General features: G+C 41.5%; 1 protein-coding gene and 1 non-coding gene across 8 annotated transcripts in view; both read right to left on the bottom strand.

Annotated features, from left to right (window-relative positions):
- HIPK1 (homeodomain interacting protein kinase 1) overlaps positions 1 to 19,762 on the bottom strand; it is a 251,253-nt gene that overhangs the window by 206,754 nt on the left and 24,737 nt on the right. For all 7 annotated transcript variants that reach the window (XM_062192007.1, XM_062192006.1, XM_062192010.1 and 4 more), the window contains exons 3-8: positions 13,463 to 13,586; positions 5,493 to 5,612; positions 4,672 to 4,758; positions 3,016 to 3,200; positions 2,563 to 2,725; positions 287 to 512 (exon numbers count right to left, since the gene is read on the bottom strand). In XM_062192007.1, coding sequence (XP_062047991.1) covers positions 287 to 512; positions 2,563 to 2,725; positions 3,016 to 3,200; positions 4,672 to 4,758; positions 5,493 to 5,612; positions 13,463 to 13,586 — 905 coding nt within the window. The remainder of the gene's footprint in view (positions 1 to 286; positions 513 to 2,562; positions 2,726 to 3,015; positions 3,201 to 4,671; positions 4,759 to 5,492; positions 5,613 to 13,462; positions 13,587 to 19,762) is intronic.
- On the bottom strand, positions 8,767 to 8,870 carry LOC133761269 (U6 spliceosomal RNA). The gene has a single exon (XR_009866071.1). It is a non-coding gene; the product is annotated as a U6 spliceosomal RNA (small nuclear RNA).

Raw genomic sequence — 19,762 nt, 5'->3', positions numbered from 1 at the left:
CGGAGGATTAGCCTGTTAAGCCACGGCACCGGCCTCAAATAAACAAATCTTAAAAATAAAAAGAAATATAAAGCATGCTCCTATAATGTGTCAGGTAGTAAAACGATTAGAAAAATGACCAACATAAGAAAGGGAAATTCACTCTCTGTTATCACTCAATTTTAGTTATTTTTATCATTAGAGACGGAATTTAAAAATTTGGGAAATTTCAGAACTAAATAAGTAGATCAGCCCAAACAGGTAGGACTGACAGAATAGCACATGATGCGAGAGTTTCCCCACTTACTTTGGAAAGCAGGTGGACATACTATAAACGTCTGTTGGAATGGATCTGTCTGAGTGCAAATCTGGGTGGTTCCAGGTTGCAAGGAAACACCCTGCTGGGCAACTCCAGGAACTGGTGCTGCAGACGAAGGGTACAAAGCTGACTGGTAGTTTAGCAGAGAGACATCTGAATTAGCCAGAGAAAGAGTGGCAGCTGCTGCAGTAGAACTGGAAGCTAGAACACTGGCCTAAAAACAAAAGGATATTGTATTTGTATACTGATGTAAAGCAGAGATAGATAACATTTTTACACACATAAAATCAATCCGGAGCCAGTGCTGTGTTGTAGCACGTAAAGCCGCTACCTACGATGCCAGTTTCCCACACAGGCACCAGTTTGTGGCCTGGCTGCTCCACTTCCAATTCAGCCCCCTGCTAATGGCCTAGAAAAAGCACTGGAAGATGTCCCAAAACTTGGTCCCCTGCCACTCATGATTAAACCTGGATTAAGCTCCTGGCTTTGACCTGGCTCAGCCCTGGACGTTGTGGCGGGTTGGTGAGCAAACCAGCAGATGGAAGATCTCTCTGTGTCTCCCTCTCTCTAACTCTTTCAAATAAATAAATAAATCTTTAAAAAGAAAATCTATCCCCCAAAAACTCAGAACAAAGTTTTAAAATGTAACATTAACTGTCTTTGAAATAACTCTCTGCTTAAGAAATCTTCTCAATTCCTAAATTCAAGGCAATAATGTAAGGCCAAACAGTCAAAGAATAACAAATGGTCTATACTGGTTGCAGCCATATAACCCCAACCATTCTGTACAAAACACTGCTGGGCAGCAACCTTATCAAATCTCATATGCTCCTCTATTTAAAAAGGGGAGCTAGCCAGCTAATAAACAGGAAAGCTGGGGCCAGCGCTGTGGCATAGTAGGTTAAGCCTCCGCTTGTGGCACAGGCATCCCATATGGGCACTGGTTCGAGTCCTGGCTGTACCACTTCCAGTACAGCTCCCTGTTAGTGGCCTGGGAAGGCAGAAGATAGCCCAAGTGCTTGGGCCCCTGCACCAATGTGGGAGACCCAAAGGAGACTCCTAGCTCCTGGCTTTGGATTGGCCCAGCTCTGCCTGTTGCGGCCATTTGGGGAGTGAACCAGTGCATGGAGGACTTTTTAGTCTCTCCCTCTCTCTGTCTGTAACTCTGCCTCTCAAATAAATAAATAAATCTCTTTTAAAAATTAAAAACAGGGGCCGGCGCCGCGGCTCACTAGGCTAATCCCCCGCCTTGCGGCGCCAGCACACCAGGTTCTAGTCCCGGTCGGGGCACCAATCCTGTCCCGGTTGCCCCTCTTCCAGGCCAGCTCTCTGCTGTGGCCAGGGAGTGCAGTGGAGGATGGCCCAAGTGCTTGGGCCCTGCACCTGCATGGGAGACCAGGAGAAGCACCTGGTTCCTGCCATCGGATCAGCGCGGTGCGCCAGCCGCAGCGCGCCTACCACGGCGGCCATTGGAGGGTAAACCAACGGCAAAAGGAAGACCTTTCTCTCTGTCTCTCTCTCACTGTCCACTCTGCCTGTCAAAAATAAAAAAAAAAATTAAAAAACAGGGGCTGGTGCTGTGGCATTGCAGCATTGGCCCCTTAGGGGCGCCAGGTAGACCTGGCTGCTCCACTTCCAATCCTGCTCTCTGCTATGGCCTGAGAAAGCAGAAGATGGGAGACCCAGAAGAAGCTCCTGACTCCTGGCTTTGGATTGGCTCAGTTCTGGCCGTTGCAGCCATTCGGGGAGTGAACTAGCGGATGAAGATTTTCTCTCTCTCTCCCTCTCTCTGCCTCTCTGTAACTCTGTCTTTCAAAAAAATAAATGTTCTTTAAAAATTAAAAACAAATGAACTGGGAAGTTTACATCTCCAAAAGCAAACTTAAATGTAAATATCACTGGCTGGAAAACAAATACAAAACCACCCTTAAAGTTTATTTTTTGGAAATATCTCTAATAAAGTAATGAGACATATAAAATCCTTCTCTTAACAGAGAGAAAAGTCATTTGACTAAAATTAGTATAATAGTAAAGCAGTATAATAGTCAAAACCCATTTACTTGACTATGGTAAGATTTATGATTTGTTTCATTTTTGTCAGCATGTGAATTTTAAGTATTATCAACCCATCTTCCCTCACTTTTCCCAAGCAAAAAAATTAGGAAGCAACAAGAACAAAACAAAGACTATTTTCATCTCACCCTGCACTCTTACTTGTTACTGTCCCACTATAGCATGAGTTTCCAAAATAACTTATTGAATACCTGATTATGCACTGTATTAAGCTGGTTGCTGAAGCTCATTGTTAGATTTGTGCTTGTATTTGGGGCAACATGTGTAGTGAAAGGACTCTTGATCTGACTCACTGTATCATACATGTGAACCCTCCGCTTGCAGATCTCCATGTTCTGAAAACAAGATTTAACACTGAAAAAGATCAAAGAGGCACAAAATGAATGCTTAAGCAAATAACCCAATACAACGCTTTTTTAAGTACTTTCAGACAAAATAAATGCAGAGATTTATAGCCATAGAGTGGAAAAATACACAAGTGGTTTTTAATCTCATGATTTTTCAATTAGAAAGAAAAGCATCAGTGAGTCAGATACGCAGGCACTGAACTAAGGTTGCTGCTCAACTGACAGTTCCATTTATAAGATTGTAATACAACCAAGAACCACATCATAGCAAAAAGTCCCAGTCTCTACCATACTCACTGATTGCTATGCGGAAAATCCAGAAGGTGAGTCATTGTTACAAACTGATGGTTAAGAGTTTTCAGAGGAGTAATTCTCTTATCTGCATCAATTGTTAACATTTTTTTTAAAAGATCAATGTATTCTCTTCGATCCGCCTTCTCTGCCAACATGTCTGTTCCCTCTAAGTCTGTAGACATATTCACCTTCAAAGGAAAATTTGGAAATATTATACTTCTTCACTTAAGCAGATTAAACATTTAATGTGTCACTTTTTTTTTTTTTTTTTTTTTTTTTTTTTTTTAATTTGAGAGGTATAGTTAGAGACAGAGAGAGAGGGAAGAGACAGAAAGGTCTTCCATCCACTGGCTCACTCCCCAAATGGCCGCAGTGGACAGAGCTGGGCCCATCTGAAGCCAGGAGCCAGGAGCTTCCTCTGGGTCTCCCACATGAATGCAGGGGCCCAAGCACTTGGGCCATCTTCTACTGCTTTCCCCAGCCATAGCAGAGAGCTGGATCAGAAAAGAAGCAGCCAGAACATGAACCAGTGCCCATATGGGAAGCTGGCATCCCAGGTGGAGGCTCAGCCCTCCACTCCACAGTGCCAGGCCCCCCTTTTCTCCTTTCGTATATCTTAGTATCAGCATTAGAGGTTTTTCTTTTCTCCCAAAGAAAAACCTGGAGAAATTCTTTTTACTACAGTATAATCATTTTCACAGGAGGGAACACTTCTTATACTACCTAATTTCAGTCTTTGCCTAAATTTACTGGTAGAATAAAACTGAATAAATTTTGTCATTAAAATCTAGAGCTTGGGGCCAGCATTGTGGCATAGCGGGTTAAGCAGCCACAAATAGGCAGGCATCAGTTTGAGTACTGGCTGCTCCACTTCCAATCCAGTTCCCTGCAGATGTGCGCGAGAAAGCAGCAGAAGATGGTCTAAGAAATTGGGCCCCTGCCACCCACATGGGAGATTTGGATGAAGTTCCTGGCTCCTAGCTTCAGCCTGGCCCAACCCTGGCAGTTGCAGCCACTTGGAGAGCAAACCATTGGATGGAAGATCAATCTTTCTCCTTCTCTCTCTATATATAACACTGCCTTTCAAACAAATAAATAAAAATCTTTTTAAAAACAATAACAATAATTTAGAGCAGGCAAGTTAAACAAAAGCATTTGTGATTACTTATATATAAACATTTCTATTATTGAAAAGATTAAATGACATAAATATAAAGTGTTTAAGCTGAGTCTGAAACATAATAAGCACTCAATAAATATCAGCTCTTCCATATTTAGCAGATAAAATCAGACAAAAAGCTTTGATAAATGATATCTTAAAAAATATTGATATGTAAGACCAGTTAGGCAAAATCAAAGAACTATAAACAGGTTGAGTATGTCTTACTCAAATGCTTGGGACCAGAAGTATTTCAGATTTTGAAGAATTTCAGATTTTGGAACATTTCAGATTTTTAATAGGGGTGCTTAACTGGTAATTCTAAAAGTATCCTTGTTAGGATTCAAATAGTAAGTACATTGCAGAGTATCAATATATATTTTTCTGTGAAAAATGAAAAGTAAATACTAGAAAAATAACATTTTTCTTTTGCATAACCAATAGAAGTGTTTGTATTTAAGGAAATAAATAAATGTCTTTCTGAAACTTTCCATGCCTACCTGAGCCATGTCATCTAAACAGTTGAAAATGTACTTCCGAGCTTCTTTTGATTTTATTCCAGTCTCCAACTCATGTTCTTCAGGTGTCTATAAAATAATATTTTTAAAAAATTCTATCTGTATGTTATTTTCAAATTTTATTTTAAATTAAAAGCAGACTACGTGTCATTACCTTGCCAATCAAAGACAGCAAACCTGAAAATAATTTACAATCAGAAAAACCTTCCAGTGGAGAGACAGCCCCTTGATATCTGGCCACCCCGTCAATGGTGATGAAATAAACATGAAGCAATGATGGAGCATAGCTCCTAAAGGGGGTCAGGTAAGAAGGGACATTACCATTTTTCTCTTACAGCTATTTTGAAATGAAATATCTCAAATGCTAATTGTTCAGGATGCTGAGGCAGAGTCAGAGGGTTCTCAAGTTGAAGGAAAAGGCTCAGACACAAAAACCAAATATCTATTTCAAGAAAATATACAAAGCCTGAATATGATAAGTTGGAAAATTATGTTGTTTTGCCATGTTTATTGAGAATTCTCTTTAAAAATAGTCATTACTAAATTTCCCTGTGAACACTACTCACTGTTACAAAAAATAAACAAAATAAAGTCAATTGAAATGGCACTTAAAGTTTGTTTTAAACTAAAGATAATGCAAATAGGAACAATACAGTAATTCTTAAAGTGTCTCCTCCTGAAAAATGCATCTTCATCTATGCTTTCCCCTCTTCTACCTCAAGAATTTAAGAACTAAACTCACTCTGAATTCAAACTTGGGCATGGAGAGTACAGAAATGAGTAATACGACAGGGAAGACACACCTTAAGTCTCCATAGTGGGTAGCCCAAATTAGGATCTCTGTTGAAGAACCTAGTTGTTTTTGTCCCAGCGCTGAGAAGATATTCAGCTGGTAGGCCTTGTGTTTGTGAAATGTAACGAATCTGAAACATCAAAACCATCAAACGTCAATTTAGAGTTACAATGAAAATTATTAAACACTTTACTGTAACTCAAGCCAAAAAAGTATTGCAAAGAAATTAACCGCTTGGAGGCCAGTGCTGTGGCGTATATAATGAAATCCTATGCAGACATTTAGATTAAGGTGAAAGTACACAAGTTGCCATGTAAAGATATTTCACAATATATTATGTATAAAAGCAGATTACAGGAGCCAGCACTGTAGCATAGCGGATAAAGCTGCTGCCTGCAGAGCTGACATCCCATATAGGCACCAGTTCGAGTCCCAGCTGCTTCACTTCCAATCCAGCACTCAGCTATGGCCTGGAAAAGCAATAGCTTTTTTTTTTTTTTTAGATAGCCACAGTGACCAGAGCTGCACTGATCAGGAGCCAGGAGTTAGGAGCTTCTTCTAGGTCTCTCACATGGGTGCAGGGGCCCAAGCACTTGGGCCATCTTCTACTGCCTTCCCAGGCCATAGCAGAGAGCAGAATTGGAAGTGGAGCAGCTGGGACTTGAACTGGTGCCCATATGGGATGCCGGCATTACGGGCAGCAGTTTTGCCTGCTACGCCACAGCATCAGCCCCGATAAATAAATCTTTAAAATGAAAGAAAAAAAAAAAAAGATTACAAATTTAAAAAGTGTCATTAGATTAGATTTTTAGGGGCCGATGTTGTGGCATAGAGGGTAAAACTGTTGCCTACCTTGCATCTCATGTGGGTACTGGTTCAAGTCCCAGCTGTTCTACTTCCAATTCAGTTCTCTGCTAATGTGGTTGGGGAAACAGTGGGAGATAGTCCAAGTGCTTAGGACCTTGCTACCCACGTGGGAGACCTGGAAGAAGCTCCTGGCTCCAGAATGGCCTAGCCCCAGCCATTGTGGCCATTTGGGGAGTGAACCAGTGAATCAAAGATCTCTGCCTCTCCGGCCGGCGCCGCAGCTCACTAGGCTAATCCTCCGCCTTGCGGCGCTGGCACACCGGGTTCTAGTCCCGGTCGGGGCACCGATCCTGTCCCGGTTGCCCCTCTTCCAGGCCAGCTCTCTGCTGTGGCCAGGGAGTGCAGTGGAGGATGGCCCAAGTCCTTGGGCCCTACACCCCATGGGAGACCAGGATAAGCACCTGGCTCCTGCCATCAGATCAGCGCGGTGCGCCAGCCGCAGCACGCCTACCGCGGCGGCCATTGGAGGGTGAACCAACGGCAAAGGAAGACCTTTCTCTCTGTCTCTCTCTCACTGTCCACTCTGCCTGTCAAAAAAAAAAAAAAAAAATCTCTGCCTCTCTCATTCTAACTCTGCCGTTCAAATAAATAAATAAATCTCTAAAGACTTGGCACATATATGGGATGCAAGTGCTGCAGAGAGCGGCTTTACCTGCTAAGCCACAGAGCCAACCCTAGATTCCATTGATTCTAACAGGTGTATTTTTCCATTAAAATCTTTGAAATCAGGCTCTGACTTACAACTGAGAACTGGCATGGTTTAATTGGCACCACTCTTTCTTTCATAGAGGTACAGAAAAATATTGTGTCTTTAATCAACAGTGTCTTAGATTTGATGGAAAACATATCCTCATTTATATCCACAAGATTATACAGGAAACATAATTATATGTAGAATGTATTCATTCATTCTTTCATTATGTACTCATTAAGGCAAGCAGTGGTGATTTTTTAAATAGACACAGTTCTTGCTCTCATAGAGTTTTCAGTCTAATAGGGGAAACCAACACTGAATGTATAATTCAAAGTGTGTCAGCATTCTGAAGAAATTAGGCTTCTATAAAAATACAGAACAAAGGAACCTGACCTAGACTGGGGACTGGAGAGAAAAGGCTCCTTTGGGAAGTGACCCTTCAGCTGATAAATGAGTAAGCACTAACTAAATGAAATGAATGGATGATGGAGAAGTATTTCACAGACCCTTACACTTATTCTTAACCAGTGCTGGAATGATTCCAATGAAGCAACAGCATTGACAGGAAAGGAAAATGGTGTAAGATCAATCTAGACAGGAAAAAAGGCACGACCCTGATGGACAGACAGCCCATGTGGGAGCTCAGGGGACATGTTAAGGATTTAGCCCTTATATTCCAAAAGCAATGGGAAACCACTGAAGCATATCAGGATGACATGTCCAAAATTGTGCTTTGAAAAAAATCATTCTGAATAAAAAGACTGGAGAAATACCAGAGCAGAAGAGATATGGTCCAGTAGCCCAGGTAAATGACCAATAGCCTGGACTATCACACTAGCAATGGGAAAAAAAAAAAAATGAAAATAATCAAGAAATATTTAGGACATTAATGGTCAACAGGTATGTACACAAGTGTGCCCATACTCACATACTGTAAACTCTATTTTCCTTCACAGAATTTATCTCAACTATATTATACAATTAGTTTTATAATTGTTTACTTACCATCTGTTCCCCACCACCCAACTGATGCCCATATGAGGGCAAGGATAGTGTTTTATTCTGCACCGTATGCACTGTATGTTCAATGCCTATAGTACCTGACACAAAGTAGTTACTCAATACATACATGATGCAAATACACAAATAATATATAAACATGAAATACACCAAAACATAAGCAAAATCTAGTGGAAGGTGAAATTTTTTCTCTTTGCTTACTACATATTTTCTAATTTTGCTTTACTGAATCATTTATGGAATTAAAATATTAAAGATTATATTATAAAATAAAAATGTTTCACCGTGAAAATGGAGTAGGAAGCCATCACCCCAATGCTTTCATATAGTTTAAAATAAAGCAACAAATGCCCCACTTTAAGCAAATACATTACCATTTGTTAATTTTTTTTTAAAGATTTATTTATTTATTTGAAAGGCAGTTAGAGAGAGGCAGAGGCAGAGGCAGAGACAGATCTTCCACCTTCTGGTTCACTCCCCAAATGGCCACAATGGCTGGAGTTGGGCTGATCAGAAGCCAGGAGCCAGGAGCTTCTTTTGGGTCTCCAACGTGGGTGCAGGGGCACAAGGACTTGGGCCATCTTCCACTACTTTCCCAAGCCATGGTAGAGAGCTGGATCAGAAGTGGAGCAGCCGGGACTCAAACCAGCACCCATGTGGGATGCCAGCAACTGCAGGCAGGGGCTTTACCTGCTACGCCCGGAAAAATATGGAATGCTTCACAAATCTGTGTGTCATCCTTGTACAGAGGCCATGATAATATCTGTATTGTTCCAATTTTAGTATATGTGCTGCTGAAGCGAGTACTATCATTTGTTATTAAATAATAAAAATATTTTCAACAAATTTGAAGTATATCTAGAGAGGGTATATACATTTGACTTCCAAAACAGACAAACACATATTATATAACATGGCAATCTACAAAAAAATCCACAGCTAACAATAAACTTAACAGTAAAAATTGAATACCACTAAAATCACTATCAGGTAAGAAGAAAAGACACCAGAGGGGGAGGGAAAATGTGCAACTAGTACTATTTGCATAGGACATGATTCTGAACACAGAGAATTACAAGGATTTTATAAAACACTATTAGAGCTAGAGTTCTATTAGAAAACTATTGGGAAAAGAGTTCAACAAGGTTGCAGGACTTCAGTTAAGTTGCAAAAATCAATTTTATTTTATGTACTAGCAATGAACAATCTGAAAATGTCATTTAAAAAATTATTCCTTTAAACTACAGCATCAAAAAATATAGACCACTTAAGTAAAACCTATACTCTGAATATTACAAAACACTACTACAAAAAGCCTAAATAAATACATTCCAAGTTTATGGCTCAGAAGACCTAATATTGTTAAAGTAGCAGTATTTCCCCATTTATCTACAGACTCAAGGTAATCTTAATTAAAATCTCAGCTTTTTTTTTTTTTTAAAGAAATTGATGTTGATGATCCAAAACTTCATATGGAAATGTAAGTGTCTCAATAGCCAAAACAATCTTGAAAAAGAACAAAGTTGGAGAACTCACACTTCCTGATTTTAAAACTCACTAAAAATCCATACTAATCAAAACAGTGTGGTGCTGGCATAGGATACACATAGATCAATAAAAGGAGAAAGGCTGGTATTTTTAGCAAATGGTGTTGGGAGAACTGAATATCCACATGCAAATTAATCAGGCAGGGCTGTTACTTTATAGTATGGATGGGAGGGTCCTTGAAAACACATGCTGGGGGCCGGCGCCATGGCTCAATAGTTAATCCTCCGCCTGCAGCGCCGGCACACCAGGTTCTAGTCCTGGTCAGGGCGCCGGATTCTGTCCCAGTTGCCCCTCTTCCAGGCCAGCTCTCTGCTGTGGCCCGGGAGTGCAGTGGAGAATGGCCCAAGTGCTTGGGCCCTGCACCCGCATGGGAGACCAGGAGGAAGCACCTGGCTCCTGCCTTCGGATCAGCACCGTGCGCTGGCCGCAGCGCGCCAGCCGCAGCAGCCATTAGAGGGTGAACCAATGGCAAAGGAAGACCTTTCTCTCTCTCTCACTGTCCACTCTGTCAAAAAAAAAAAAAGAAAGAAAGAAAACACATGCTGGGGCCAGCGCTGTGGCATGGCACAGCAGGTTAACGACCTGGCCTGTGGTGCCGGCATCCCATATGGGCGCTGGTTCGAGACCTGGCTGCTCCATTTCCAATCCAGCTCTCTGATGTGTCCTGGGAAAGCAGTGGAGGATGGCCCAAGTCCTTGGGTCCCTGAACCCACATGGGAGACCCAGAAGAAGTCCCTGGCTTCGGATCGGTGCAGTTCCAGCCATTGTGGCCAGTTGGGGAGTGAACCATCGGATGCAAGACCCCTCCCCCACCCCGACTTTCCTTTTTCTGTGTAACTGACTTTCAAATAAATAAATCTTAAAAAAAAAAAAAAGAAAAGAAAAGAAAACACATGCTAATAAAAGCAGTCAGTCACAGAGGACTGCATATTTGTGATGAATAACATGTGCCAGAAGAGGCAAATTTAGAGAGAGGAAAGTAAAACAGTGGATGCTTAGAGGAGGCTGGTGGAGAACGCAGAGTAACTGCTAATGGGAACTGGGTTTCTTAATGGCAAGTGTTCCGACTGTCGTGAGGGCTACACAACCCTGTGAACACACTGAAAGATACTGAACTGTACAGTTTAAATGGTTGAACTGTGGGAGCCGGCACTGTGGCGCGTCGGGTTAACGCCCTGGCCTGCAGTGCCGGCCATCCCATATGGGCGCCGGTTCGAGACCTGGCTGCTCCACTTCTTATCCAGCTCTCTGTTATTGTCTGGGAAAGCAGTAGAAGATGGCCCAAGTCTTTGGGCCCCTGCACCCAAGTGGAAGTTCTTGGCTTCTGGCTTCGGATCAGCGCAGCTCTGGCCATTGCAGCCATTTGGGGAGTGAACCGATGGAATGGAAGACCTCTCTCTCTGTGTAACTCTTTCAAATAAATACATAAATCTTTACAAAGATATACTTATTTTAAAAAATGGTTGAACTGTAAGGTATGTGAATTATTTACCAATAAAGTTATTATTTCAAAACCTGGCTGGATCTTGACATGTGAGTCCTTATGTAGAATCAGTGAAGCACCATGATGCACGATTTCCAATCCTGCTCTGCATTAGCATCATCCTTTTTATTCAGCAGGGAAAAACTTGCTTCCTCCTATCACCCTCAGTTTCACATCAATACACTATACAGAAATTCTTAAAATTCCCAGTTCATTTCTTTACAAAGAAAGTCCCAGTTGTACCTTAGCTTTTAAATCTAACTGTATTTGATTCCACTTCCTAAGAAATTTATAATACAGGTTGAATATTCCATATTGGAACTGCTTGGAACTTGCAGTGTTTCAGATTTCAGAGTTTTTCATATTTTGAAATATCTGCATAGACTACTGGCTGAACATGCCTAATTTGAAAATCCAAAATGCCAGTGGTTCTTTAGATCAGGGATATTTAACATGTACTGATCTCTAAACTTACTAAGGTTGATGAAATGTCACAAAATAGCTGGTTTAGGAAGGGCACTTTTGGAAGCTGTATTGTTCAGAGCCAGTTTTCTTAATCAACAGCCCACAAATCCCCTACAGTTTACACAAACCATTGCATGTATACTTTCTTTTTTTTTTATTTATTTATTTTTTTTTTTTATTTTTGACAGGCAGAGTGGACAGTGAGAGAGAGAGACAGAGAGAAAGGTCTTCCTTTGCCGTTGGTTCACCCTCCAATGGCCGCCGCGGTAGCGCGCTGCGGCCGGCGCACCGCGCTGTTCCGATAGCAGGAGCCAGGTGCTTATCCTGGTCTCCCCTGGGGTGCAGAGCCCAAACACTTGGGCCATCCTCCACTGCACTCCCTGGCCACAGCAGAGAGCTGGCCTGGAAGAGGGGCAACCGGGACAGGATCGGTGCCCCGACCGGGACTAGAACCCCGTGTGCCGGCGCCGCAAGGCGGAGGATTAGCCTGTTGAGCCACGGCGCCGGCCTGCATGTATACTTTCTGAAAAGACCCACAGCTTTCAACAAATCCTCAGGAAGGTCTTTGATCCCAAAAGGAGTAAGAATCAAAGGTCTGATTTAACAAACACTGAGTTTTTACATCATATCTCTGCATGTGTGTACATGTGTGTGTACTGTATGTAAAAGAAGGAAGCTGACTTGTGTCTCACAAAGTAAAGGAAATAAAAGATTAAAAATTCACAAGGCATAGTGGTACTTTTTATCCTAGCAGTTAAGACACTCATGCCACATCAGAGTGATGGGTTGAATCCCAACTCTGATTCCTGACTCTAGCTTCCTCCTAACAGACTCTGAGAGGCAAAGGTAGTAGCTGAAGTAACTGGGTTCTTGACACCTGGGATTGAGTTTGCGGCTCCCAGCTTCAGCCCAGCCTAGCCTCAGCTGTATTGCAGAGTAAATCAGCAGATAGGAGCACACTGAATCAATCTCTTTCTCTCCCACCCCCCCCCAACCACTGCCCTTCTCTCAGCCTCGCAAATTTTTTAAATATGCATTTTTTTAATTACAAAGCACAATGTTACTGTTTACTTATCACATGCGCAACTCATTTTTTATATTTCATTCAAAGCATGTCATAAAGTTCTACATTAATAGAGAAAACATTGTTCCTATCTTCCAGATAACTGGGAGAGAGGGAGGGAGGGAGGAAGTAGGAAGGAAGGAAGTGGGGACAAACTTGTGTGCCACAGTGTCTAGAGCTGAGGATGCACTGGTAAAATGAAAAGTATCTACTCTCAAGGAGCTTACAGTGTAGAGGATACATTTTTTTAAAAAAAGAACAAGAAATAAAAATATATAATTTATTTCAATGGCAATTTTTTTCCCCTCAGTGGACCCACTCCTTAGAAAACTGTGGCATATCTTATACTAAAGTGTGTCTATTTTGAAACATAAATCATTTATTACAACACTGAACAACTCAGATAATTTCCCTCCTAAATACTGTTTCACAGCAACCCCAAATGCATCAATTTCTAGAACCTAATGTATTTAGTCTGAAGAGAGTACTTTCTTCAGTGTGTCATACATAAAAGGAAATAATACCTATGAGTGATCCAAAGTTCACTCTTAAAATTGCAGTTCTTCATCCTTATTTTTCATCTTAACTCACATATGAAGTATAACCAATATAGACCTACAAACATACTAGTCTTTATTATAAAATGAAATCCTTTTATGTATTGTAGAATTGCAAATATGACTTTAGATTAAAAAACAGGTAAAGAAAATTCTACTATTAAGAATTCTGTAGTAGTAATTAGAGTACTCTTTCTTTAGTAACTACTTCACCAGCACTTCCCTCTAGAAGCTACTTCACCAGTAACTATGTGTTTTTCTGTTTCCATCCAAATACTCTTACCTGATCATATTCTGAAGCACCAGGATACAGTGGCCATCCCAGGAATAGCTCAGCTATCACACAGCCCAGTGACCACATGTCAATAGCTTCACAAAATGGCAATCCAAGAATAATCTCAGGGGCCCTATCAAAAACAAAAGTATTAGATTAAAAAAAATCTTGTTTGGGGAAATTAACTATGTAAACTAAGTCCTGTTTTAGTATTGGCTAAAGGCACATTTATTTAATAAAGTTGAAAACAACCTTTGATATACAAGTCATCTGTGTTTTAGAATACAGAATTTTTTCAATTTTAAAAATATAGAACTACATATTTCAAATACATTAATATTTCTGCAGTAAAATACAGAGTAGTCATATATAGTTGGCTAAATATTTATATAGCCTTACAACTATTCAAATTAGGTCTTGTCAATCAATGAATCTGACAGGAAAAACTTTCCAGTTTTGAGAGCCTTCTAAATTTTGTTACCACAGATAAGGGTCATACATTTTTTTCTTTTTACATTTAGCAACTTTTTAATAATTAAAAAATCAATTAAATGGCCTGCTTTGTGACAGAAATGCCTCAAGAGACACAGTGGCTGACAGCACAGACCAGAGCCAGTTTGGCAGACTATGAGTCCTACCTTCATCATTTAACAGTGGTAGGCACATGACTTTATTTCTCCACACCTCAGGTCCCTCATCTCTCAAATGGTGACAATAAGAAACCTTACTGCAGAGCTGTTGTCAAGTTTAAGGAAATTAACCTATTAAAGTTCTTAGGTAAGCACTATTTACCATTGTCATATTATTATTATTTTAAAACTCTGAGCCATTTGTGTGCATTTAGAAATACTCATCTCCATTAATGCTGTAAGCAAGAAATACAACCCTGGGGAACCTTAAAGAGAAAACTAAGATAATCCATAAACCAAGAGCTTTTTGTGTACGAGCACATTTCAAATTAACTTATTATCCCTGTTTATAGAGGAGGAAACTGATGCAAAAAGAGACTAAGTAATTTGTCTGAAAATTCCATAATAGGTAGCACAGCTAGTATTTGAATCTCAGCATCAGTATTCTGGTTCCAAATTTGATTATATTATACTGTCTCTCAAAAAATTAAAGCTGATTTGACATGGCAGTGTGGACGAATATTTTTGAAACTGACTAAAATTAAGAGATAAGGTTCTGGGGCTGGCACTGTGGCACAGCAGGTTAAAGCCCTGGCCTGAAGCACTGGCATCCCATGTGGGTGCTGGTTAGAGTTCCAGCTGCTCCACTTCCGATCCAGCTCTCTGCTGTGGCCAGGGAAAGCAGTGGAAGATGGCCCAAGTCCTTGGGCCCCTGTGCCCGCGTAGGAGACCCAGAGGAAGCTCCTGGCTCCTGGCTTCGGATCGGCACAGCTCTGGCCATTGCAGCCATCTGGGGAGTGAACCAGCAGATGGAAGACCTCTCTCTCTGTCTCTACCTCTCTCTGTGACTCTATCTTTCAAATAAATTAAATAAATCTTTAAAAAAAGAGAGAGATAAGGTTCAAAAGGAAATTTTAATAGGTATACTAATATCAATAATAATGATACAGGTAACTTGATATACAACAACCATGAACTTTCTAAGTTCTTTATAAATGTTGAGTCACTTAATCCTTGCAACAACCCAATAAAAGTAGGCATTACTATATGTAATCAATTCTAAGATGCACATTTTTCATATTTTAATATCGCTGCAATGAAGATTCTTTAAAATAATGGAATATTTCAGTCTACTGGCAGTGCTAATTGTCTTAATAGGCACAGAATATTTCATCTTATAACCAATGCCATCTTAGATTAGGTATTGTCTCTATTTTATAGATAAAGAAACCAGACACTGGAAGATTAAGTATTTTGCCCAAAGCTGCACAACTATTAAATGATGTTACCCAGGGCCATCTCGATCCAGGATCTGAGTTCTTGAACACTTTAGCATCTACTCCAATTAATATTCTTTTTTTTTCATATATCACAGCATTTGGATCTACAAAGGCACTCCAGACCACTCATGTAATATAATCTAATGGAAAAACAGATCTCTTCATGCAGAACCATTTAACTGGCCATGTCTTCTCATTAATGCCTCATTTCCCAAACTTTCCTTTCAAGTAATATGTGCTTATTCCTGCTTTAAGTGAATGGTACAGGTCTAGGCCAGAGCAGGGAGGGTATAAAGATATTTTCCGGACAGGTCTTGTTGCATAGCAGGTAAAGCCTCAGGCTGCGATGCCAGCATCCCATATGGGTACTGGTTCAAGTCCCGGATGCTCCACTTCCTTTCCAGCTCCCTGCTAATGGCCAGGGAAATCAGTAGATGGAAGATGGCCCAAGTCATTGGGCCCCTGCACCCACATGGATGACTCAGCAAAGCCTCTGGCTCTGGTCCAGCCCTGCTTTGGCCTTTGCAGCTATGGCGAGTGAACCAGTGGGTAAAAGATCTCTGTCTTTCCCTCTGTGTGTGTGTGTGTGTAACTGTGTCTTTCAAATAAATAATACAGAGAAGAGAGAGAGAGAATATCTTCCATCCGCTGATTCACTCCCCAAATGGCTGCAACAGCCACAGCTGGGCCAGGCCAAAGCCAGGAGCCAGGAGCTTCTTCCAGGTTTCTAACATGGGTGCAGGGGCCCAAGCATTTGCACCATCTTCCACTGTTTTCCCAGGCCGCATTAACAGGGAGCTGGATTGGAAGTGGTGCAGTCGGGATTTGAACCAGTTCCCATATGGGATGTTGACACTGCAGGCAAAAGCTTAACTTTCTATGCCACAACACCTGCCCAAATAAAATAAATCTTTAAAATAAAAAAGTATTTCCCTAAATAAGAATATCCTTCTCCAAGTAATTACATATGAATAGTAGCCCTTTAAAAAAAAAAAAAAGATAGTGGGGTCTGGCGCTGTGGCATAGCAAGTAAAGCCACTGCCTGCAAAGCCAGTGTCCCATATGGGCACGGGTTCGAGTACCAGCTGCTCCACTTCCAATCTAGCTCCCTGATAATGCACCTAGGAGAGCAGTGAAGGACAGCCCAAGTCCTTGGGCCCCTGCACCTATGTGGTAGACCCAGAATAATCTCCTGGCTCCTGGCTTCAGACTGGACTAGAACCGGTCATTGCAGCCATTTGGGGGAGTGAACCAACAAACTGAAAGATTTCTTGATCTCTCTCTCTGCCTCTGCCTTTCAAATAAATAAATCTTAAACAAACAAGGATATTGGCAGGCATTTGGCTAGTGATTAAAGACTCTGGTTACAATGTCCATATCCTATATGAGGGAGTTCTGGGTTGGATATCTGCCCTCCAGCTTCCTGCCAATACACATACCCTGGGAGATAGTAGTGCTGGCTCAAGTGATTGGGTTCCTGCCACCCATTTAGGAGACTTGGACTGAGTTTCCAGCTCATGGCTTCAGTCCCAGTCAGGGGTCATTGTGAGCATTTAGTGAATGAACCAGCAGATGGCAGCTTTCTCCGCCTGTCCCTCTCTCTCTTCCTCTCTCTACTCAAATTAATAAAGAAAACAAGGTTAGTTTGGGGACTCCACAGATTCCAAAAGCTTTCCTGATCCTTACACAGAAACAGTAGAAGACCCAGGCATCTTCAGACTTACACTATTTAACAGCTCCAGGTGAAACAACCAATATCATCAGCTGTCATATGTGATGTGAAACAACCTTCAAAAGTGATATTCCAGGCCGGCGCTGTGGCTCAACAGGCTAATCCTCTGCCTAGTGGCGCCGGCACGCTGGGTTCTAGTCCCAGTCGGGGCACCGGATTCTGTCCCGGTTGCCCCGCTTCCAGGCCAGCTCTCTGCTATGGCCCAGGAGTGCAGTGGAGGATGGCCCAAGTGCTTGGGCCCTGCACACCATGGGAGACCAGGAGAAGCACCTGGCTCCTGCCTTCAGATCAGCGCGGTGCGCCAGCTGCAACGCACCAGCCGCGGCGGCCATTGGAGGGTGAGCCAACGGCAAAGGAAGACCTTTCTCTCTGTCTTTCTCTCACTGTCCACTCTGCCTGTCAAAAATTTTAAAAAGTGATATTCCAGACCCAGCATCATAATGCAGGACGTTAAGCCACCATTTGTAACACCAACATCCCATATCAGAGTGCTGGTGTGAGTCCCTACCACACTGCTTCCGATCCAGCTTCCTGTTAATGTGCCTGGGAAGGCAGGGGAAGAAGGCCCAACTATTTGGAACCCTGTCCCCCATATGGGAGACCAGGATGAGCTCCTAGCTCCAGACTATGGCCTGGCCTAGTCCCAACTGTTGGGCCATTTGGGAAGTAAACCAGCAGACACAGATGGAAGGGATGGAAGACATCTCTGTGTCTCTCCCTCTTTATCTTTCAAATAAATCTTTAAAAAACAAAAGATTTATCTGAAAGTGTTAGAAAAATAGAGATAGCCAGCTTCCATTTGCTAGTTCACTCCCCTAACGGCCACAACTGCCTGTGCCAAAGCCAGGAGCTTCATCTTGGACTCCACAGGGGTGCAGGGGCACAGCACTTGGGCCATGTTCTGCTGCTTTCCCAGGCCACACCACAGAGCTGCATGGAACAGCTAGGACTCGAACCAGCATTCACATGGGATGCCAGTGTTGCAGACTGCAGCTTAACCCATTACAGCACAATGCCACCACCCCCTCCTGTTTTTTTGAAGTAGTATTTCTGTTGCAGATGGCTGTATCCACATATTGCTGACAGAAGTTCAAGGTTCAAATAAATCACAATTATTATAGCACATTTTTAAGATGGTACAAGTTTGATAGGAACACTAATAAGAGAGTAAGAGTATTTAGAAATTTTTCTATATTGAAAAAGAAGAAAATTTTCTACTTTCAGTGAGCGGAATCATTAATTTCAGAGTTCATGACAGTGCCAAAAATAGCTGCCAGGGGAAATACAAATGGCTTGTGCCAAAATAAAAATGGAGTTTAAAACATTCTGAACCATCAATTTGACGGCAATAGATTGATTCTGTCATTTCTAACATACCAGAAAGACATTTTAAAGTCCAAAATATAGGCCTCAGAGAATGGCCAGGACACTGAAATAATTATTTTTATAAAAAGGTAACAATAGGGGCTGGCGCTGTGGCATGTAAAGTTAAGCCTCCGCCTGCAGTGCCAGCATCCCACATGGGCACCTGTTAGAGTTCCAGCTGCTCCACTTCTGATCCAGCTCCCTACTAATGCTCCTGGGAAAAGCAATAGTACATGGCCCAAATGCTTGGGGCCCTAGTGGAAGACTAGGAAGAACCTCCTGATTCCTGGCTTTGGACCAGCCTGGCCCTAGCCATTGTGGCCACTTGAGGAGTGACCAAGCAGATGGAAGATATCTCTCCCCCCACCTCTATATCTCTGCCTTTCAAATAAACAAATAAAAATCTTAAAAAAAAAAAAAAAGTAACAATAGGTATGTTATGAGTCTTTTAAAGCTCAAGTTTCAGGAAAATTAATGAGAATACCAATTCCAGCCCTCAACCCCCAGTTAAAAACAAATTTTAAAAAAATGAATGATTGCCTGGAATCTTTTTTTTTTTTTTAAATTTAGTCTTGGTCTACTGCTTCTGCAATGACAAAATAGGTAAGGAGTTCTAGCAAAGTTCACTCAAAATGACAACTCTATCACACCTACTATACAAAATCAAGTATCGGAAGGGAGGGAGGGAAAACCAATCATAATCAGTCCACTGAGGGCTTTTAATCACTACAGCCTAGAAATGTTAGCCTCGCCCAAACTCTAGGAAGCAAGAAAACTATGTTATATTCCACTTTACTGAACAGTAAGGCATCATTAGCACAGGTTCATCTCTAAGGACTGAATGTTTTAAACTCTGAATTTAGATTATAATTCTCGGAAGTATATTTGTTACACCTTTCCCCTGGCCTCCATTACTTTTCAATCTCAATATAAATTCTATTGACACAGAAACTCTGGTGCCTTTTCATCTATATAACAGGGAGACTAAGATAATTAACTCTTCCAAGTTCCTTTCTAGCTCAAACAGTCTAACAACTGGGCAGTGAAAAAGGTTATCTACTGAAACACAAGAAAGGAAGAAACAAACAAGCAAAACAAAACTGGTAGTATTTATTTCAGTAGGAAATGGCATTAACTGTGCTTTGATCACAGTGGGTCTCCTCTTTGAGGATACATCCATCCCATCCTTAATGAACAAATACTAAACAGGCTCTAATTACTAAAGCCAAGTAGGAAAATAATTGCATTTCCTCCCTTCTGATTTCCCAACTGAAACTTCTTTACAAAGGGAAATGCAAAAAGT

The sequence above is a fragment of the Lepus europaeus genome, chromosome 5 (assembly GCF_033115175.1).
Source record: "Lepus europaeus isolate LE1 chromosome 5, mLepTim1.pri, whole genome shotgun sequence".
NCBI lineage: Eukaryota > Metazoa > Chordata > Mammalia > Lagomorpha > Leporidae > Lepus > Lepus europaeus.
Note: the sequence above shows the minus strand (reverse complement) of the source record. Positions and strands in the feature narration are given on the sequence as shown.